This window comes from Vombatus ursinus, unplaced genomic scaffold (genome assembly GCF_900497805.2).
Source record: "Vombatus ursinus unplaced genomic scaffold, bare-nosed wombat genome assembly UNPS02014786.1, whole genome shotgun sequence".
NCBI classification, from domain to species: Eukaryota; Metazoa; Chordata; class Mammalia; order Diprotodontia; family Vombatidae; genus Vombatus; species Vombatus ursinus.
This window is the reverse complement of record NW_020954564.1, coordinates 47,030,131-47,052,825: the sequence shown is the minus strand read 5'-3', so window position 1 is coordinate 47,052,825 and position 22,695 is coordinate 47,030,131. Positions and strand designations below refer to the sequence as shown.

The following is a 22,695-nucleotide window of genomic DNA, read 5'->3' as shown; positions in this document are numbered from 1 at the left end:
GATTAGGGCCTGAACTAGAGCAGTAGCTATGCGAGTGCAGAGAGGCAGACATGTAAGACAGATTTCATGCCAAGATTTCACATCAGCATGTTAGAGCTCCTAGATACAGGGGTGGGGAACCTGCCACTTCAAGGCCACATGTGGCCCTCTAGGTCCTCGGATGCATCCTTTTGACTGAGTCTAAGTTTTATAGAACAAATCCTTTTATTAAGGGGATTTGTTCTGTGAAGTTTGGATTCAGTCAAAGGGATGCATTTGAGTACCTTGAGGGCCACATGTGGCCTCCATGCCTCAGGTTCCCCACCCCTGTCCTAGAACATAGAACATGATAACTAGAAGGAACCTTAGAAGATAGATTATTAGAACATGTAACACTGGATCATAAAACAAAATATTAAAATTGAAAAGGACTTTAAAGATGATCTAATCCTCCAATTGAAGAGGACAAAAAATTAGGAGGTTAGGGTTTGTTCAAGGTTACATGGTGAATTACTAGCAGCCTCAGCACTCAAATTCAGGTACCTCCATGTCCAATCCAAGACTGTTTGCCCTCCCCACTCCATGGCTTCATTCAGACCTGACTGTGCTTCTCCCATTGAAGGAAAGCCTTTAGGGCTTGTAGGCTTTCAGAAAAGCCTGGTCCCTTCTTCCTCACAACCTTCCCTGATTTTTTTCTTTCTCACAACCCCTAGCTGTCTCTGGTCAGTAACAGGTCTCCTCTCTCCTTGGGAAAGCCTTTGCCAGCCACAAACCAGATACAAAGCTCCTCCCAGGCTAGAAGATTTCAGGACTCCTGCTGTCTGGGCCCCCAGCCATCAAGATACAAATTACATAGGATGTCCCAATGCTGATAGTTTGGACTGGATCCAGCAGAACTAGGGTGGGAGTTCAAAAGGAAGGATGGAAGAAGCTGCTCTTTGCACGCACAATACTGGTCTGAGTATAGGCCATACTATTCTCATCCTCCCCTTCGAAACTACTCCCAGTTCAGCCCATAATGGGTACCATTGTTCAGCTTAAGTCCGTAGGTTGTTTTTCTAAGAATCACAGAACCTTAGAGCTGCAAGGGACCTTAGATATCCCCCTTATTTGACAGAGGAGGAACCTGAGGCCCAAAGAGGTCAAATGATTTGCCCAAGGTCACACAGGGACAAGTAGCAGAGCCAGGAAGCAAAGTGGACTTCTTTAACCTAGAATCCAGTGCTCTATCAAGCTCCTCTATCAAATTACAGAATTTCAGAGCTGGAAGGGTCCTTGCACGTCACCTGGTCCAACAGGTACCTGAGCAGGAATCCCTTGTCCTGTATCTCTGACGACTGGCCTTTACCCGAAGCCCTCTAGCAATGAGGCCCTTACGACCTCATAAAAGCAGCCCGTTCCACTCTTAGCTATTTCTAACTGGGAAGAGGTTTTCCTTCTGTTGAGCTGTTTCCATAACTTCTACCCACTGTTCATTGCTCTTTCTTCTTCCAAAAATATCTGATTTTAAGAATGTAGTCTGTATTTGGGGAATGGTCAGCCTATATTTAGAACAATACTGAATTCCATAGCCTGGCAAATAGCAAAGGTGGTGATTCGCAGTATGGTTTGGGACAAGTGATTAGTCTGATGAAAGTTTCCCTGAGTATGTAGGAAGCATGTTTAAAATGCCCATTGTGATAGGATTCAGAACTAGAAGGGAGCTTAGAGATCACATAGTCTAAATCCCTTATTTTACAGATGAGGAAACTGGGGCCTAGAGAAATGACTTGTTAAAGGTCATACGCCTTTAGCAGGTGCACTCTGGGAACCTCAGTTTGGGGATACTGTGAAAGCTGCCAAGATCATCTATTGCATGATACCAATATGGGAGTGGGGGTGGGGAGTGGGGTGGAGGGCAAAGATATCAGGCATTTGGCCAAAGCAAGCATTTCTGCAGTGGGAGGGAGCCTCAGGCTGGGCCAGAACTGTGGGGGGGGGTGGGAGAGGAGGTGGACGACCTGATGGAAACAGTGCTCCCCTCCCAACATTTCCTGGCACACAGGCACTTACAGCATTCTTGGGCCCCAACTGCAGAAATAGATGACAACATTTATGAATTACAAAAGAAAAATCAGTGTAGAAGAAAGGGAGAGGACCTTGGAACAAGTTCTCATGTTTTCTTGGTATTTGATTTCAGGCCGGCTCGTGGGTGACTGTGGAGGGATGGAATGTGTGTCGGACAGTGTACAACAGCATCCCAAGAGATGAGGAAGCCACGGGCCTGAATTTGGATCAGAGCAGCCTGAAGAGGCCTGAGGCTAAATACAGCCCAGGTTTACCAAGCAACGGAAAATGTCCCCTAAACCAGGGCTCTCTTGCATACAGAAGACACTTAACATTTGTTGAACTGGAATAAGTCCGTAGGACCACAGGATTTAAAGTTGGAAGGGACTTGAGAGGTCATCTAATCTGATTCCCTTATTTTCACAAAGAAGGAAACTGAAGCTGGCAGACATGAAGGGATTTGTCCAAGCGGGCACTGGCAGTCACTCGCAAAGTCAGGATTTGAACCCAGGACCCCCAGCTGAGGCAAGAACAGATCCCCCTTGCACCTAGTCCACACCTTTCTTCTCAGTTCAATAGATCATAGATTTAGAGCCAGGACAAGACTTAGAGGTTCTCCAGTTCAACTCTTTTGTTTTACAGAAGAGGAAATGGAGGCCCCAAGAGAGGAGAGGGGACCTGATTTGCCCAAGGTCTTTCACGGATCAAGTATCAGAGCCATTTGTGAGACTTAGGCTTTTTTTATTCCATAAGTAGCGCTCTTTCTACTCGGCTATACTGCACTAAATTAAATTAAATTAAACCCAGGGAAATGACTGTTTCTTGGACAGACAAACAGGGAGAAAAAGACAAACCAAGAGTGCTTTCTCATTACCTCTGTTTTGCCATTAAGCTATGTACACACACATGCACATATAGGTATATGTGTACATGTATGTATATAAAAACAGACACACATATGTATATCATGCATATACATGTGTATATATACATACATGTATTTGGTACACACAAACATATACATATATATAGTTGTAACCTCACTGATATTTTTCCCACTGATACATCCTCACGGTCTAGAGGGGACCCCTGGTTCTCCTAGGCCATGCCAGTGAAGCCATGCTCTAGTAGTGACACGGAGACCAGCCAGCCTAGCAAAGTGCAGAGGGCTCCTCCATTGAAGGATGGCCACCAGGGGATGAATTTTTTTGGCTCCAGAAACCCATGAAACCACTCACTTGGGGGTGGGGGCCTGGTGCTAGTTAGAACCTGCACTGGGAGAAAGAGCAGCCATACCAAGAGCATCTCAGGTCTTTGAAGTACTGTGTTATATATGTAATCTTTCTATATTATATAGTCATATGCATTTATTCTGGTAGGAAATTATGTTGACCCCGATTTCTATTAAAGAGGGCAAAATATTTCAGTCCTCAGAGGCCTCTCAGTAAAGGGTCAGTTTGGATTAGATGACCTCAAAGGTTCCTTTCAACCCAGAGGTTCTAGGATTCTCTCATTCTCCGTGCTACAGTGGCCTGTCTTCTGGTTCTGGCTGCAAGAAGTCCCCTGGGAACACAAGGGCAATTGAATTTTATTTCAAGAATGAAGAGACAGTAGAAGGGAGAAAGAGGAAAGGAGGGAGAGAGGATGGGGGTCTAGCTCGAGAAAGCATTTAGGGATAGGTAAAGCCTATTCCAAGTCTTCTATAAAGTATGCCCCTCTCTCTGCTCTGTCTCTCTCTCCCTGCCTCCAGTAACACCACTCCAGTCTGGGCCACCCCAGAAATGTTCCCAATACACCCGTGCTCTGTGAGCATGGGGGCTATCATGAGTAATCTCAGAGGGGAGCACTGTTCACCTGTGGCCTCCTCCTTTATGCCTTCGGGGGTGGTGGTGGTGGTGGTGGTGGTCAAAAAGTGCTTCCCACTGTGGTGGGAGAGAGGACCCCGACTTCTCTCAGACCACAAAATGGAGAGTGTAGGTAACCTGGTGGCCATTGTCCCAGGCATAGAGGACCCTCTCCTTGGGATTGTAGTCAATCTGGGTGGTGAAAGAGTGCTCATTGAGGAACGGCAGCTTGGGGTAGGCATCAGTGTTGGTGTGTGTGTCGAAGGCATAGGAGATCTGCCCTTCCCTTTGGTTGTAGACATCCACTGCATACAGGATCCCGCAGACTAGAAAGCAATTCCCGTAGGAGTTGCGCCTCAGTCGGGTTTTCCAGGTGGTCTCCCGCCTCACAGACAGGTCACCAGGGTCCAGCCGGCTCAGCACAATCACCTCCTGCTGGGAGAAGCCGCCCTCGTCCACTGACGGGTAAATGACCCATAGGCCACTCTCATCCACAGCAAAGTCAATGTCAGAGTGGCCTCGCCACTTCCATGGGGTAGTGTCCTCATATACCACATCTGGGAGCAGGGTCCAGGCTGCCACATAGCGCTGCCGGAGATCGTATTTGATGATATTTTTGGTGAAGGCGCGGTTGTAATAGAAAGCACCCTGGAACACCACGTGGCCCGTCCCAATCCAGTTATACGGAAGTTTATACATGTTACTCCAGCGGCCTGCAGGGACAGTGGGAGAGATTAGAAGGTCCAGTTAATGACCCCCACACCAAAAATGTTTCAGGGCTCTTGGACCTAGCCCAGCAAAATCATAAGAGAATGGAGCTGAAAGGGACCTCAGAACAATCTTTTTACAGATAAGGAAAAAAAAGACTCAATGGGTTCAGTGGAGGTAACGTGGTGTAGAGAGATGAAAGCACTGGCTTTGGAGTTAAAGGATCTGGGTTCGAATCCTGCCTCTGAAGCCTACCACTTGTTCAACTCTGGGCAAGTTATCTAACCTACTTGGTCTTCAGCATCCTCGAAGAGGGCATAATAAATGGCTCCTAAGATTCCTTCCAGTTATACTCTAGTGCCTTGCCCAAGGTTGTAGGGTCCTAGGAATTAGAACTAGAAAAGAACCCCAGCTATGTAGTCCAGCTCATTCTTTTAAAGATAAGGAAATGAAGGCCCAAGAAGTTAGTATGACTTGCTTGAAGTCATACAGGTGGCAAATGGCAGACCCAGGATCTGAACCAGGGTCTTCTGACTCCAAATTCAGGGTTCTCTCCATTGTACCAAGTCTCTTCCAACTCTAACATTCCCTGTTCTAAGTTCCCTTCCAACCACAACATCTTATGGTTTAAGGAACAGGAAGGAGAGAGCACAGAAGGGTGACAAAGGTGGAGGCAGCCCCAGATATTTCTCCCAGGTTCTGAACCTCTGGCATGTCATTTCCATGTCAATGAAAACCAACCATTTCCGGCATCTTCTCTTTGATTATGTAAGCCTGCATTCAGGTTCCAACACTGTCCTGTTTCTGCTGGGCACCAATCCAACCTCAGGAAATCCTGGAGGGTTCTCAGCTCCTGAGCTCATGAAAAGCACCCACTGATCTTTTATCTTGTTTAAACACATGGACTGCATTAGGCACATTCCAGCTCTCTCCTCCTTGCCCCCTGCAGCTACTTGACCTCTTGTAGCCTGATGCTCAGGGGCCCCTTTTGGCCCATTTATATAGGTCATCTTTCCTAATTAAAAAATGAGGGCAGATTTTCCTTGCTGGCACCCAGGCCCCCATCCCAGACAGGAGAGCTAGAATCAGAGATCTCAGAACATGGAATGGTGGGACTGGAAGGGACATTTACGTTGTTGTTCAATCATTTCAGTCTTGTCCAACCATCCATGACCCCATTTGGGGTTTTCCTGGCAAAGATACTAGAGTGGTTTGCCAGTTCCTTCTCCAGTTCATTTTACAGATGAGGAAACTGAGGCCAACAGGACCTAAGTGATTTGTCTAGGGTCACATAGCTAGTGTCTGAGGCCAGATATGAACTCAAAAAGATGAGTCTTCCTGATTCCAAGCCTACTGCTTTATCCCCTGCACCACCTAGCTACCCCCAGAAGGGACATTAGATATCATTTAGGTCCATGCCTTCATTTTACATGTATAAAACTGAGGCCCAGAGAGCAAGATTTTGACAGAACCTGGAATAAAATTTGAGTTGTACAAATACTACTACATTGCTCTTTTCATCATAGTGTGCTGTTACTATGTCTAACAAAATCTATTCTCAAGTGTTCTCTCCACTATAACCAAACTGCTTCCCTGGCAGAATAGGGTGCACTTCCCAAAATGGACCAAGTATTGAGTTGGACTAATTGACTTCTAAGGTCCCTTATGGATTCTGAGATGCTGGGATTCTTCTATCAGTCTCTGCTTTGGGGTCTCTCATTCCAGGTTTGACATTCTGGGTTTTATATCATAACATTCTGTGTACTAAGGTCCCTGCCACTCCTAACATTCTATTTGCTATATTCTAATATTCCATATTTTGAGGTCCCTTGGAATTCTACTATTTTATAATTCATAAACATAAAGACATGGAACAGGAGAGGAAACTTCAGGGACGGGGGAAAGATGCCTAACTACTAGCAGTCAGGTCAAGGGAAGGGACTATTCCCTTCCCAAACAGACTATCAGGTTTCCCTAGATCATATGTCCCATGGGCCTCCATAAATACTCCTCACATCCTTGTGAAATCTGGTTCTGAAGAATTGGTCCTTGCCATGTACCCAGTGGAAGGCCAAGGTTTCCACTTTTTGACCCAGCCCCTCTCCACGAATTTCCCTACGATTCCTGACCTTGTTGGAAATTGTCCAGGTTACGGAACTCCACCAGACTATTCCCATAGTAGTAGTTGGTGACATAGATCTTGTCATCCCGGGCTGTAGGGTCCTTCATCCAAGCCCCCTCATTCCGCCCATAGCTGTGCTGCTTCATAGGGGGGTCAACAGACTTGATGGTGCCTTCACACCCCACTTCTTTGACTGTAGGAAGAAAGGAGATACATTAATGAAGCTTCCAAATCACAAAAGTAAAAGTCAAAGGACCTGCTACCAATGTGACCTTGGGCAAGCCACTATAAGCCTCAGTTTCCTCCTTTGTAAAATGAACAGGTCAGACTAGATGCTCTCTATGGTCATTTCCAGCTCTAAATTCAACGATCCCAAGTAAACCCAGATCATCTCAGCCTTTCTCCTGCCTTTGGACAGCATCATCCTCTCCCCCAGCTCAAAGGAAATAGTCACACCTGTTCTTGAAGGTCTCCAAGAACTGCAGATGCTATTCTTGTCTAAAAGGCCTAGACAAAATGTCACTTCTAGGAAGCCTTCTCTCACATCCTCCTTAGTCACAAATGCTATTTCTTTCCCTGAACCTCACATTACACTTAGCCCTTCTCTTATTCTCTTATCCACATTCTATTCTGCATTATTGTTATTGTGTGTTCTATCATCTAAGTATTAGATAAATCCATATATTGCACGTCCCAGGGCTCTCACAACCTGTGTGACTTAGCAAGGCACTTCTCCAGACTTCACTGCCTAATATGCAATGACAAAACAAATTACAGAGAAGAGGTGCTTGATAATGACTTTCAAATTGTTGTTTTCATTCACATCCCACACTTTAACTGTGGATGTACTCCAAGGCTCTGTCTGTCCTGGGTCCCCTCTTCTCTCATTCTACATTCTTTCTTTTTGTTTTGTTTTGTTTTGTTTTTTAGACAATTGGGGTTAAGTGACTTGCCCAGGGTCACACAGCTATTAAGTGTCAAGTGTTTGGTCTGAGGCCAGATTTGAACTCAGGTCCTCCTGACTTCAGGGCCAGTGCTCTATCCACTGTGCCACCTAGCTGCCCCTCTACATTCTTTCTTGATGACCTTATTTATAACCTCTCCTGGGATCAGTTACCATCTTTACACAGACAACTCCCAGGTTTTTCTCTCTAGCCCTGGTCTCCTTCCTGAGCTCCATCCCACATCACTGACTGCCTATTGGACCTTCCCAAGAGGATGTCCTTTAGGCATCTCAAAATCAGCACTGCCTTTCACTCCAAACCCAGCCTTTACCTGAATTTCCTCATTTCTCTTAAGGGCACCACCAACCTTCTGGTCACTCAGGTTTACAACCTCAGGGTTATCCTTAGCAACTCTGTCTCCCTCACCCCATATGCCATCAGTTGCCAAGTTTTGTCAAGTCTTCCACTTACTTCAGGGCCCCTTCACTCCTCACCTGGACTGCTGCAATAGTGTCCTGACTGCTTTCTTTCTGAAAGTCTCCACTCCAAATACATCTGCCACATAGCTGCCAAATTATGACCAAAGCAAAATTCTGACCGTGTCACTCCTCTCCTCAATAAACTTCAGTGATTCCCTATTACCTCGAGCATAAGTACCAACTTCTCTGTTGAGCATTTGAAGCCCTCTACAATATGTTTCTGACTTCTCTTCTCCGACTGACTCCATATCCCTCCCCCGCATATATTCTACATTCCAGCCAAACTGGCCTCTTTACTATTTCCTGCATATGACATCACATCTCCGTGCCTCTGCAAAGGCTCTTTTCCATACCTGGAATGCTCTCCCTTTTAATCTTTGCCTCTTAGACTCCTGAACTTCCTTCAAGACTCAACACAAAGGCCACTTCCCACCTTACGTCATATTGATCATGCCAGCAAGTACCCTGGGCCTGCCAAATTATTTCATCTTTAATATATTTTGTATTGTTTTTTATCTGTATATATGTTGTTTCCCCCTTGTTGAATGTAAGTTGTTTGAGAGCAGGGATGCCATTGCTTAGCGCCATGCCTTTCACAACATTGGTTCTTAATAAATGCTTACTGAATAGATGAATGGAGAAAAATGAGACCATATAATAGTGTGTGAAGAATAATAGCTCTGTACAAATGTTGCATAATGCAGTTTTTAGTGATGATCATAGATTTGTAGAAAGTTAGATCTGTGAGGGCTTAGAATATAGAATATTAGGGCAAAGAATGTAAGATGTTAGAGCTGGGGTCCAGGGTGTGTTAGTGAATGTTTAACAACTGGCTCTCTAGGAGAAGAAAAAAATACATACAACACACTTTTAAGTTTAATCTGCATTATTAACATTTTCTCTATCACTTCTTAAAGTCTAGATAGTCAACAAAACAATAAATCAAACACTGAATTGTAGTGTTTGCTGATTTCTAAGGTGGAAACGCTCACACTGAAAATTTAACCATAGACTCTTGTGAATCAGTTGGAGCTGGCTCCAGCACACCCCTGGCTTGAAAGGATCTTAGAACATAGAATGTTAGATCTGGGAGGGAACTTAGTACATGGAATAGCCAACAGAGAATGTAAAATGTTAGAGCTGTAAGAAAGTTGGTGCGATGTTACTCCCAAATACCTACCCCCCATTATGATCTGATATAATATAATAAATATAATATAATATAATAAATATAATATAACAATATGATATGATATGGTATGATATGATATGATATGATATGATATAATACTATATGATATAATATGATATAATAATGTGTCTTGGAGGTCCTCTAGTTCAACTCGGATGAGAGTGGACACAGCCCCTGTGTTTGAGATACAAGAGATCTAGAATATTAGAACTAGAAGGGACCTTGGGCACAGAATCTTAGAGAAAAAGAGTGCTAGCTCTCAAATAGCCTCAGAGATGATGTGCTTTGGCTCCCTCATTTACAGAAGAGGAACATAAGTCACAAAGAGATTAAGTGACTTTCCTGTCACTCATATCACTCATGGCAGAAGTAGGACTAGAACCCAGATCCCAGTGCTCATTCCATTGTCCCTGACATTTTAAAGCCTGATATCATACCTTGGTTAGGACTTTCTGACCCATTGGGGCCTGCAGCATTGTATCCAATGGACAGTATGGTGACCAGAGGATTGTTGGTAGTAGTGGTGGTGGTGGTGGTGGTTGGAACCATGGTGGTGGGAAGAGGGGTAGTGCTTGTGGGAGGACCAGGGGTGGGGTCTCCTTCATCTGTAGCCCCCACTTCCTCCTGCTCATCAGAGTTGGGTTCCAGGTGTCTTCCTTCTAGCTTGATTTCCTGCTGCTCCAGTCCCGTTACTCCCTTGAGGGTGTTTTCTATGAATTATAACAATAATAATCAACCAATAAACATATGTCAAATTATCTTCTATATGCCAGGCACTGTACTAGGCAGATAATAAGACAAAAACTAAATAGATCCTGTTCTCCAATGGGTAGAGCACTAGCCTGGACTCAGTAGGACCTAAGTTCAAATCCCGCCTCAGACACTTGTTAGCTGTGTGACCCATAGCAAGTCACTTAACACCAATTGCCTTCCCCCCCAAAAAAAGTTGCTGTTCTCAAGGGTCTTACATTGTTTTGAAAGGGGGAGGCAACTTGTACACATATAAGTATAGTTAGAATAAATACCAAATAAATGCGATTTAAGGTGTTAGAAGTTGAGGGGAGATCAGGAAAGGCTTCATGTAAAAGGTACTGCTTGAGTTGAGTCCCGAAGGCAATAAGGCATTCTATGAGGCAGAGGTAAGAAAATAATAACAATAATAATAACTCACACTTATAGAGTCATTTACTACTGTCAAGCACTTTGGAATATGGTATCATTTGATCCTCACAAAGGCACCATAATATAGGTAGTTTAAACAGAAGTGATATAATACAATCCCTTCGCTTTGCAGAGAAATCAAATGACCTGCCCAACGTCTCACAACTAGTAAGCAATGATTCAAACCCAGGACTTTGAACTTGTAGACCAGGGGTGGGGAACCTGTGCCCTCAAAGCCACATGTGGCCTTCTAGGTCTTGGGATGACTGAGTCCAAGTTTTACAGACAAATCCTTTTATGAAGGGGATCAAGTTTGGATTCAGTCAAAGGGCCCGAACTTGAGCACCTAGAGGGCCACATGTGGCCTTGAGGCTGCAAGTTCCCCACCCTTGTCCTAGACCCTTTCCTCAGGAGAAGAAGCTCTGGATGCATGGAGGTCCAAGTCCTTGGGGGAATGGAGGGGTTGGCCCACCCTCTTTTTCTCTTCCACCCTTCCTCTTTCTCCACCCCTGCCTCTCATTCTCTTCTGAATTCCTCCTGAGCATATTACAAACTGTGGGAAGGTGGAGATACCCTGGGGCTAGACATGCAGATTCACTCAGCCCTTGGCAGGGCAGGCGAGGGAGGCAGGAAACAAACTAGGCCTTGTGCCGGAGCCCTCTCTCCCCAGCCACCCTCTTCTGATAGAGGGAGGCCACAGAAACATCTACAGGAAGGAAACGGATTCCTCCAGCCTTGTTTGTCATGGCAGCCTCCTGATGTTTGAAGCCCGCCTGGGGCCATTAAGTATTCTGAGAGCACATATCTCAAGCAGCCTGTGGGCCCCTTATCAGCAGGTGGGGGTTTTGGTTTTTGTTTTTTAACTGGGCTGAGGCTGTCCCCTTCCCCAAAGACCATGTTTCTAAAGAAAGCAACACCAATTAGGGGAGCCAGCCCGTCATTATGGAAAGAGCATTTGATAGGGGACCAGAAGTCCTGGGTTCAGATCTTCTGCCTGTTACTAATGACCTATGTCACCTGACTCCCTTGAAGGTTCAGTTAATGTGCCACCTCCTACAGGAAGCCTTTCTTGATCTCTTACTCCTACAAGTGCCTTTGTCTTCCTCAAACAATCATACGTAGTTCTCTCTTTACAAACTGTAGATTTTCGGTAGAATGCCAACTCCACAAGAGTAAAGATTGTTTCATCCATCGTCTCTGTGTTCCTGGCACCTAGGACAGTGCTTTGCACATAGCTGGTGCTTAATAAATGCTTCCTGGATTGGATTGGGTTGGACAGGTAAATCTGTTTCCTTGGTGGAGCCTCATGCTCCTCAGGTATAAAATAAGAAGCCTGGACTAATAAAGTCCATTAAGGCTCCTTCAACTTTAACATTTCATGAAAGGTGAAGAGACTTGACCAGGGTCATATAGCCTAGCCCTAGATGTTGATCATCATAGTGAAAAAGTGCTGGACTTGCAGGAAGAAAGTGCTGTTTCTGCCCTGTGGGGGGTAATCGTGGGCCAATCACATCAGCCCTCCGAGTCCTGGGTTCTTCGTCCAATGTGGGAGGCTCCTCACACTTGTACTGCATGTGAGTCAGTGGAAAACACTCCCCGTCTGGAATCAGGCAACCTCCACTCAGGTCCCAGTTACTCCACTTACTGCCTGTGTGGTCTAGGGAATCACACTTCTCTTAGCCTCGGTTTCCACATCTGTTAAATGAGGGAGATGGGCTAGACATCCTCTACAGGGTCCTTTACAACGCTCAATCTACAGTCTGAAGTGACAGGGCCACTGTGAAGAAAGCACTCGGTAAATTTATAAGTGCTCTCTCTAGAAATGCAAAATGCAATGATTAGTTCTTGAATGCATTTCCTCTTTTCCATTGCCTCTGCACCCTCCCAAGTCTAGCCCTCCTTCCCTCTTGCCTGGCCTGTTGTAACTGCCTCCCTGCTTTCTTTGCCTCCAGTCTTTCCTCTCCCCAATCCAGAGTGACCTCACTGGTGTGGATAATGCCCCTGATGCTTTGATCAAGGTCTCCTTCCCCTTTGCATGAAAACCTTCAGTAGTTCCTCATTACTTAGAACAGGGGTTCGAAACCTGGGGGTCTTTGGATAGATTTCACATGGTCCATGAACTTGGATGGGAAAAAGCAATTACATCTTTATTTCAATATAATTGGTTTCCCTTGTAATCCTATGTATTTTATTTTATGCATTAAAAATTATTCTGAGAAGGGGTCTATAGGCTTCACCAGATTGCCAAAAGGGTCCCTGACAGGTTAAAAATCCTTAGCAGAGAGGTTAAAACCTGCCTATAGACTGAATTTCAAGGCTCTCTATAAGCTATCCTATACCTACCTTTTCAGCCTCAAGTTACAGCCTTCTCTTTCATGTACACAGAAACAGCTAGGTGGTATACTGGGCCTGGAGTCAGGAAGACCTAAGTTTGCATCAGATACTAACTATTTGAAACCAGGCAAGTCATTTAACCTCTATTTGACTTAGCTTCCTCAACTGCAAAATGGGAATAACAATAGTATCTATCTCCCAGAGTTTCTGGGGAAGGGGGGGAGGGAAATCAAATGAGATAATACTTGTAAAGTGCTTAGCACAGTGCCTGACACAGTAGGTGTGATATAAATGCTTATTCCCTCCTCTCATTCCTCTCATGTTTACTCTACATTCTAACCCACCTGACCTGCTTGTTTTGCCCCAAATGTGCCCTACTTTTCCCCATCTCTGAGTCTTTCCTCAACTAGGAAGAGAGAGATGTTATGGAATTAGAACTGAAGTGCTTTAGGAAGTAATTGGACTTGAGAGGTGAAGAAAAAAGTAGATAACCAACAGGTTTCAAATGCAAGAGGATGGATGAGTGATAGGAGTCCAGACAGAAAGCGAGAAGTCAAGAGAAGATGCAGCCTTGGGAGAAGGTTATCAAGACTGTTTGGAACATACTGACTTTGAGGTAAACTGAATCTTTTCTGAGAGGGGTACTTCATTTTGGTTTGGACTAAAGGAACATGGGAGTAGAAAGAACTGTGGAAGAGACCTGGGTTTTAGTCCTGGCTCAACCATGGACTTTATGTGACATTTTACAACTCACTTTCTCTCTCTGGGTTCCAGTTTTCTTATCTGCAAAATGAAAGGTGATCTCTAGGGTCCCTCCTGGCTCTAATAATCCAGGCTTTATGTTTCACCATGTTATAGTCTTATGTCCCTTCCAGCTCTGACATCCTCTGCTCTCAGGTCCCTTCTGCCTCTGACATTCTACGTTCTAGGGTCTAACACTCTCTGATCCTCAGGGTACAGAGCCTGATTCCATCTTTACACTCTCCCACTTCCCCTTCATTTCTTCTCCCTTTTGTTCTACTTCTTTCCCTCTCCATGCTTCCTTTTTGTTGCCTTGACTTTGTTTGTTATGGGGGTTAAAGGTGCCAAAGCCACCTGCTCTGTACCCTGGCTCAAAGGCAGACAATATTGTTCCCGACCCTGCCACCAGACATCAATCACATTGGTCCCTCTCCCTAAGAGTCAAGACATCCACTTCCTCTCACTAAAAAGGTTGCTTGAGACAACTTGGCAGCAGGACAAAGGCTCCTTACTGGCCCTGCCTCTCAATCCTATAGCTGTGGGCAGGTAACAGAAAAATATACGGGGAAAATGAAGGGGGTCACTTAGGACAATGACTCACAAACTCAGAGAATGTTAGAACTGGAAGGGACTTTGGGACATAAAATATCAGCTCTGGAATGGACCCTGGAATACAGAATGTTAGGGCAGTAAAAGACTCAAAACATAGAAAGTTAGAATATAGAATCTTAAGGTTGGAAAGAACATAGAATGTTACAGTTAGGAAGGACTTTAGAGGTCATGTAATCCAGCCTTTTCATTGGACAATTTAGATAGCAGAAGTGGCTGGATCCTGTACTTCATGAATTGAGTACCAGTCCAATGTTGCTTCCACTACACTATCCTACTTAATTTCTCCCTGGGGATTATCTCCTCCAGCCATCTGATTTGGCTTTGAAAAATTTTAATCCTTGCTTACCTGCAAGACTAGCCTGGTTCTAGAAAGGAGAGGTCCCCTCACATTTTCTTTTCTTTTCTTTCTTTCTTTTGTTTGGGGGGGGGCCTTTTGCAATTCATTTATGGCAGAGTTCAAACCCCCAGTGTAATCCCAATCAGCCTAGAATCTGGCTGACTTTTCCTTGGGCTGTAGCCAAAACCTACAGAGTCAAACCAGCCTTGGTCTCCAAGCAATAATCTTTTACCCTTTCTCTCCACAGGCTGTCACGGTGATGGGGTCAAACAACATACAAAGTGACCACAGCATCCCTCTTTATCCCTGGGCTGTGGCCCCAAACCACAGAAACAAACCAATCTTGGCGTCTAAGTACTAACTTAACCCCTTCTCCCCACCAGGCTGTCAGAGTGATGGTCAAACACCACATGAAGCTAACCACAGCATCCCCTTTTATCCCATCCCCACATTCCTCACCTATAACTTCTCCCCCACAATTCTGCAAATCTTCAATTCAGAGGCACAGCTGTAAGCAGCTGGATACCTACTAAGGGATAATAATAACATTTCTGTAGGACTTTAAAATCTACATGGCACTTTTCCCCCCCACAACATCCCTGTGAGGAAAATAGTATAATATGTTATTCCCATTTTATGGGTTAGGAAATTGAGTCTCAGAGGGATTAAGTGGTTTACAATCAGTTGAATCTGTCTCTTAGAAACCCATAATTGAATTAAAATACCAGCTCTCCCATTTATTACTTTTGTGACCTTGGCAAGCCACTTAACTTCTCTAGCTTCAGTTTCCTTAACTAAAAAATGAGGGGGTTGGGCCAGTTGGAGGCAGCTTGAAACATATAGGTGATTTTCACCGGGAACATTTACACCTAGGAGATCAAAACTTGCAAACCACTACCAATCAAGGTTTGATTTATTGCTTTGTTGATTATCTAGACTTAAGAAAGTGTTAATAATGCAGACAAACGTAAAAGTGTGTCCTGTACACATATTCCCCTCCTCCCCATCCACCTCCCACCACTGTTGCTAAACGTTCAGCAGCATGCCCCTGTCTAGATGGCTTCTGAGGTGTCTTCCCACTCTAAAGTCACCATCTTGTACCCAGCTCACCTTTGGGAAGGGAGGCAAGGGTGAATTATGGTGATTCACCTTAAACCAAGTGAATAAAATGTAGAATGATAGAAGGATAGCGTTAGAATATAGAATCTCAGTGATGGAAAGGACATCGGAACAATAAATTACGTACACATATATACATACACAGGAAGACTTATCTTACTGCGCTCAAATCTAGCCTTAGACACTAGCCACGTGACCCTCACAAAGTCAACTGTTTGCCTCAGTTTCCTTATCTAAAGAAATGGCAAACCACTCCAGTATCTTTGCCAAAAAAAACCCTCAAATTGGGTCATGAAGAGTTGGACATGACTGAAATGACTAAACAACAAATATATGTATATCTAAATATATATGTGTGTATATATGTGCATATATACACACATACATATGTGTATCAAGCTAATACCTTAAACTTTACCAAGAACTTTTCTCAAAACAACATGAGTGAGACAATACAAGTATTATTATCCTTATTTAACTGAAGAGGAAACTGAGGCTGAGAGTTGTAGTATCTTGCCCCAGAGCCAGGATAGGAACCTTAGTCTGCTAGTCCTAAATCCAGAATATTTTCCATTATACCTCAAGAATACAAAATGCTGGAATGTAGAATGTGAAAGCTCAAAGGGACCTTAGAAATCACTTAGTCTCACCCTTCATTTTACAGCAGAAACAAGGTCTGGATCCAGGGGTGCTGGGGTGACAGAGGGGAAGGGGGAATCAGACCTTGTCTAGACCAGGTTCTTCCCCTAGCCTCCCCTGCCTTTGATGTGCTATCAAGGGCACATCAGCATTTCCTTGCCTTCTTCCTGTTCACACATCAGGCCTGGCCCTGGAACTGCTCCCAGCCAGAAGGGGAAGGGGGACATTAGGGCCTTGCATCCCTTTTCAGAGTCCTTGCCATTGGCCTGGCCAGCCGGCAACACAAGAGGGAGAGGGTGGATGGGTCTTGGGCGGCTTGCCAGAGAGAAAGCCTTGGTTCCCACAGGTCTTGTTGGCAAAGTCAGATTCCTGCAGCTGTTTGTCTGCTGTGTGCCTTTTTTTGGGCAAAGTCTGGGAAGGAATAAATATGGGGAAACGGAGCCAGGTCGTGGCTCTTCCTTGGTTGAGCTGGGCAGAAGGGAGCACCTGATGCTGAGGAAGTCCTGCCATCATATGAATTATGTGTGGTAGGAGCAGCAGCAGAGAAATCCTCAGACATTCTATCTGGTCTCTTGACCACAGGCTCAGTTTAAACATTGACAATTTAAGGCCTGTTCTTGAACATTCTGTAGTATATATGATCAAATTCTATGTTCTCAGGTCCCTTCCAGTTCTAACATCCTATTTTCTTTCTTTATCTGTTTTTTTTTTTTTTTCCTTTTTAGGCTATTGGAGTTAAGTGACTTCCCCAGGGTCACAAAGCTAGTAAGTGTCTGAGGCTGGATTTGAACTCAGGTCCTCCTGACTCCATGCCAGTGCTCTATCCATTGCACCACCTAGCTGCCCCCTAACATCCTATTTTCTAAAGTTCGCTTTCCACTCTGTCATTCTATGTTATATGATCTCACATTCCATGTTTTATTTCCCTTGCCATCCTGTCCCCACCCCCATCCCTAGAAGCTCCAACATTCAAGGACAGCTCACTAGTCTCCTAATGTTATTGTTACTTGTATCAGAGAAAAATCTGAATCCTCCTTCTCAAGATACTTACCAGCTGCATCTTCCACCTCTTCCTGCTTTGTGGATTTGTAGTAGGTGATGCCCCGGATTACTGCTTGCTGGTGTGGGAGGACCCGGGGCCTAGCTGTGGCCTGCAGGGCTTTGCCCTTCACAGTGTCTTTTCTCACCTTCTCCACCTTCAGAAGCTTGTCTTTGGGAGGCCTTGGGACAGCCTTGTCCCCAAAGTTTTTCTTGACTCCAGAATATTTGCTGGCTTCTCTGCCTTTTCCACCAGCTGTCTCCTAGGAAAGAAAGAGGAAAAAAGACTCCTAGACCTGCTGGGGGGCACCTGTGACGCTATTTGGGGTTTAGAATTGGGGGAATAGGTTTCTAGTTGTCAAGTCAATGCCCAGGTAACAATTCCCATTGTCCCTGGAGGAGTACAAAGAGTAACTGGATGTGGAAATCAGGAGACCTGGTTGTGTAATTTGCTAGCTGTATGATCGTAGGTAAGTCACTTCTCTCTGGCCCTCAGTTTCTTTATCTGTAAAATTATAGGGTTGGTTTAAGATGACCTCTAAAGTCTCTTCCAGCTCTAACATCCTATGTTCTATGTTCTAATGTCCCTTCCAGGTCATTCTATACTTCAAAGTTAGATACCAGCTTGCATTTTTTTTTTTTTTGGCTAAACAATGGGGTTAAGTGACTTGCCCTGGTTCACACAAGTAAGTGTCAAGTGTCTGAGGCCAGATTTAAACTCAGGTCCTCCTGACTCCAGGGCCGGGCACTTTATCCACTGTGCCACTTAGCTGCACCACCAGCTTACATTCTATAATCCAAAATTCCTTCTAAGTCTGACATTCTATGAATTTTTCACTCTCCAAGCTCAACCTTTTACTGGTTATTATAACCTCATTGGTGGCAGCCAGGTGCCACGGTGGATAGAGTGCCGACCCTGGAGTTGGGAAGACCCATCTTCCTCAGTTCAAATCCAGCTTCAGACACTGTCTAGCCATGTGACCCTGGGCAAGTCACTTAACCCTTTTTGCCTCCATTTCCTCATCTATTAAAAAAGAGCTGGAGAAGGAAATGGCAAACCATTCCAGTATCATTGCCAAGAAAACCCCAAATGGAGTCATGAAGAGTCCGATATAACTCAAACAACTGAACAACATGACCTCATTATTCCATTCCTAGGAGTAGTTTCTAGTATATAGGCATTTGGAGAGCTTGTTCCCTATTATTATTATGAGGATGAATAATGTTATTTTTATTACTGCTCAGATGACTCTGGTGTTAACTCACTATAACAGCATGGGGGCCCTTTTGGCCAAGTCCATTATGTAATCTATTGTTGAAGCAGATCAGGGAAGAATCACAGTAGAAAGCACACTCAATTGGGAGTCCAAAGATCTGGGTTCAAGTCCTGGCTATGTCATTAATTCTTTGGGTGGCTTTTATCAAATCATTTGCCACAGAGGAGAAACCAAGCTTCTCTGCCATTCCTTTAAGGAAGTCCTAAATAAAACTTGAATTAAGAATTTTTTTTTAAATGGAAGAATTTGGACTAGCTTATCCCTAAGCTAATTCCACTCCTAACATTCTATGATCTTCTAAAGGGTCCACTCCAACTCAGATATTCAATGTTTTTAGATCCCACAATTTACAATCTACGAAAACTCTTGGTGATATGACAAATACTACATATATAATCCAATTCCCAGTCATGTCAGTTGTCTTTTTTTTCCAAGGCAATGTGTAGCTTTCATTTGATGTTTATTTTAAATGTCCACATTTCATATGTAATACATCATTGTCATTAATGATACGACTAATAATCCCAGAATTCCAGAGTTGGAAAAACCCTGTTAAAGCATCTAGTCTAATTTCAACCTAAGGAGAAATGTCCTCTTTATCTAGTCTTTCAACCTGAATCAGTCAACCAACCAACAGAGCAAACTAATTGTTAAGGAATTTTTCTAAGACTTTACCACAATGTGCAAATAAGTCTTTTAATCGACTTGACAGGATTATAGACCTTTGGCCATTGGATGAAGGCAGATGAAGCCACATAGGAAATATCTTGTGAATGGCTGAAAGAATCAGACATGTCTCTGAGGCTATGCTCAGAGGCAGCTCAATGGATAGAGTTCTGGGCTTGGAGTCAAGAAGACCTGAATTCAAATCCAGCCTCAGATACTTACGAGCTGTGTGACCCTGGGAAAGTCACTTAATTTCTATTTGCCTTAGTTTGCTCAAGTGTAAATAGGGATAACAGCATCTCAAAAATTGCTGTATCAGGAAGACTCATCTATCTATCTATCTGTCTATCTATCAACACACATATATACGTATACACACATATGCATAGGACATCTAGGTGGTACAGTGGATAGAGTGCCTGGCCTGGAGTCAGGAAGACTCACCTTCCTGAATTCAAATCCAATCTTAGACACATACTAGGTGTGTGATCCTGGGCAAGTCACTTACCCATTTGCCTCAGTTGCTCATCTACAAAGTGAGCTGGAAAAGGAAATAGCAAACCACTCTACTATCTTTGCCAAGAAAATCCCAATGGAGGTCACAGTGAGTCAGAAAATGGGGATAACAGCACCTTGCAATATTGTTGTAATTTGTAAAGCACTTAGCACTGTGCCTGGCCAGTAGAACATACTGTGCAAATGTTTATACCCTTCCCTTCCCCTGTGCATCATACAGTAGAAGGCCAGTTCAGTGGTGGAGGATTTCAAATTATGGAGCTGAGGATTCCAGTTCCAGAGCCAAGCCCCTGAGAGGGAATCAGTCTTGGGGTTGGGGGAAGAAAAGAGTCTTCTCTTCCCCTCCCACCATTTTAATTAGAGAGATTGGAGCAGTAGCAATCGATGTGTCCAGCTAGGATCAGAGATACTGGACTGGTAGGAGACAACGCAACCCACTGAGTGACCTATTGAGGAAAAGCAGATGTGGAAAGATGGGCACCAGAGAAAGAAGGAAGCTTCGAGGAGCACGATTCCTTGTACCAAAGATGAACGCTGGCTATGGACTAAAGAAAGGACTTCCAGTCACAAAGCACCAGAAGTTAGGAGTCACCCCTTTGGCACTTTTGTACCTTAGGGATCAGCCGGTCCATGTGTGCCTGACTCCCATTGGCCTCTCAATGTGAGCTTCTCCTTCCCATGGTCCTGAATCTGTGAGAGAGTGTGCTTTGGGGAACAATCTTTTATACCAACTGTTCTTATGGCATCCTAGTAGATGCTTTTGATTAAAGCTAATTAATCATGTTTGGTCGATTTTTTTTTTAGGCAATCGGGGTTAAATGACTTACCCAGGGTCACACAGCTAATAAGTGTCAAGTGTTTGATCTGAGGCTGGATTTGAACTCAGGTCCTCCTGACTTCAGGGCCGGTGCTCTATCCACTGCACCACCTAGCTGCTCCTATAGGGAGTTTGTTGTTTTTTTTGGGGGGGGGGTGGTTAGGCAATTGGGGTTAAGTGACTTGCCCAGGGTCATATAGCTAGTAAGTGTCAGGTGTCTGAGGGCAGATTTGAACTCGGGTTCTCCTGACTCCAAGGCCAGAACTTTATCCACTGCGCCACCTAGCTGCCCCTGATTGTTAATAGGAAAGAGAATGGTGGGGGCTCAGGAGCAATGGTACTAGATGCATAACCCCTCAGAGTCACCCCTAGAACCTTGTGAGAGAAGTAGTCAGTCACCTGTGGAGACTCTAACTGGCACCAAAAGTTCGGGGAGTAGCTAAGAAGAGATGCCTCATTCTTTTTTCTGGCTGTGTGACTTAGGCAAGTGACTTCCTCAGTTTCCTCATTTGTAAAACAGGGTTAATAACACATTTGCATGACTTACCTCATGGGGTTTTTGTAAGGAATCAACTTGCAAACTGGAGAGTGTTCTAGCAACATGGGCTATTCTCATGATTAACATAATCCACGGCTCTTGCTTACCTGGGCTTTGCTCTCAGGACCAGCAGCTGCATCCTTCTGTAGCAACTGGTAGCCCAGGCTGGAAATCTCCTTCTTAATACTCATCATGATGTCTGAGTAGTTCTCATAACGCTTCATCTGGTGGGTCAAGTGGGCCACGCTTTCTTTCATGAAATCATTCTCCCGGCTAAGGTTTGTCTTAATGGTCTGCAAGGGACAGGGACAAGAAGCATAACGCTTAGTAGAAAGAACACTGAACTTTTGGGTAGAAACTTCTGCATTCAAGTCCTAGATCTGGTAGTAGCTGCATGACCATGGGCAGGTCATTTCCCTTCTGAACCTCAGTTTATCTATCTGTATAATGGAAATAGTAATCCTTATACTTTCTCTCTCCCAGGACTATTGTGAGGAAAGTGATATTTGTAAGTCCTAGGTTACCCAATGGATAGAGTGCCTGGAGTCAGTAGGATCTGAATTAAAATCCAACCTCAGACACTTACTAGCTGCGTGATCCTGAACAAGTCGCTTAACTCTTTTTGCCTCGGTTTCCTCATCTGTAAAATGAACTGGAGAAGCAAAGGGCAAATCACTGTAGTGTCTCTGCCAAGAAAACCCCAGATGGGGTCATGAAGAGTAGGACATGACTAAACAACAGCAACAAAGCTCTCTAGTAGTATTGTAATTATTATCATTACATCCCAGCATCTCTCCTGCCACTCTTTACTCCTCATCCCCTTTCCTCCTGTCCACCACTGCAGGCTGTTGTGTAGTAGAGAAAGCACAGGAACTGGAGTAAGGTTGTAAAACCTGAGTTCAAGTCTTCACCTTGTCACTTACTAGCCATGTAACCTTAGGAAAGTCACTTTACTGCTCTGAGCCTCATTTTCCTCATCTGAAAAATGGGAAAAATGATATTTCCATGGGCTGCTTTCCACATATGTACTACCTCAGCTGACTGTACGAGAAAAGCAGTGAGTATTTCATTCTCTTCACTTTACAGATGGGGATACTGAGATTAAGTGAGCAGTACCAAAGTGATTTGCCCAGGATCACACAAGTTAGTGGCAGAGTTTGGACTCATTCCAGGTTTTCTGAGTTTCTACTTCCTGAGGTTGTTGTAAGGATTCCATGCAGTCATTAATATGTGCTTTTTTTGCTAATAGCCTGGATAAAGTCAATGTTGATTCTTTGTAGACCATCATATTCCATGGCTGGAGGCTAGGAAGCATCACCAGAAGCAGCAGGGAGCTGAGGGGTGACCGTCAGATTTGGAGTCAGAGGACTTGGGTTCAAATTCCTCCTAGGTGACTTAGCATCTTTGTGACCTTGGGTAAGTCATTTAACTTCCTTAAAATTTGGTTTATTCATCTAAAAAATGAGAGGTTGACCTCTTTAGACTAGATGACCCCTAAGTTCCCTCTCAGTTCTATGTCTGTAGTTCTCTCATAAAGTACCACGTGTCAGCCACCACTATTGTTCACATTATATTATTAAGATGTA

The 22,695-nt window shown here is 44.2% G+C and overlaps 1 protein-coding gene across 1 annotated transcript in view; it reads right to left on the bottom strand.

The window, feature by feature from the left end:
- Nucleotides 1-283: 283 nt before the first annotated feature.
- Nucleotides 284-22,695, bottom strand: part of LOC114047377 (olfactomedin-like protein 2A) — a 46,321-nt gene continuing 23,909 nt past the window's right edge. The window contains exons 4-8 of the mRNA XM_027868202.1: nucleotides 21,217-21,402; nucleotides 17,309-17,558; nucleotides 9,752-10,024; nucleotides 6,707-6,892; nucleotides 284-4,582 (exon numbers count right to left, since the gene is read on the bottom strand). Coding sequence (XP_027724003.1) covers nucleotides 3,978-4,582; nucleotides 6,707-6,892; nucleotides 9,752-10,024; nucleotides 17,309-17,558; nucleotides 21,217-21,402 — 1,500 coding nt within the window. The 3' untranslated portion in view covers nucleotides 284-3,977. The remainder of the gene's footprint in view (nucleotides 4,583-6,706; nucleotides 6,893-9,751; nucleotides 10,025-17,308; nucleotides 17,559-21,216; nucleotides 21,403-22,695) is intronic.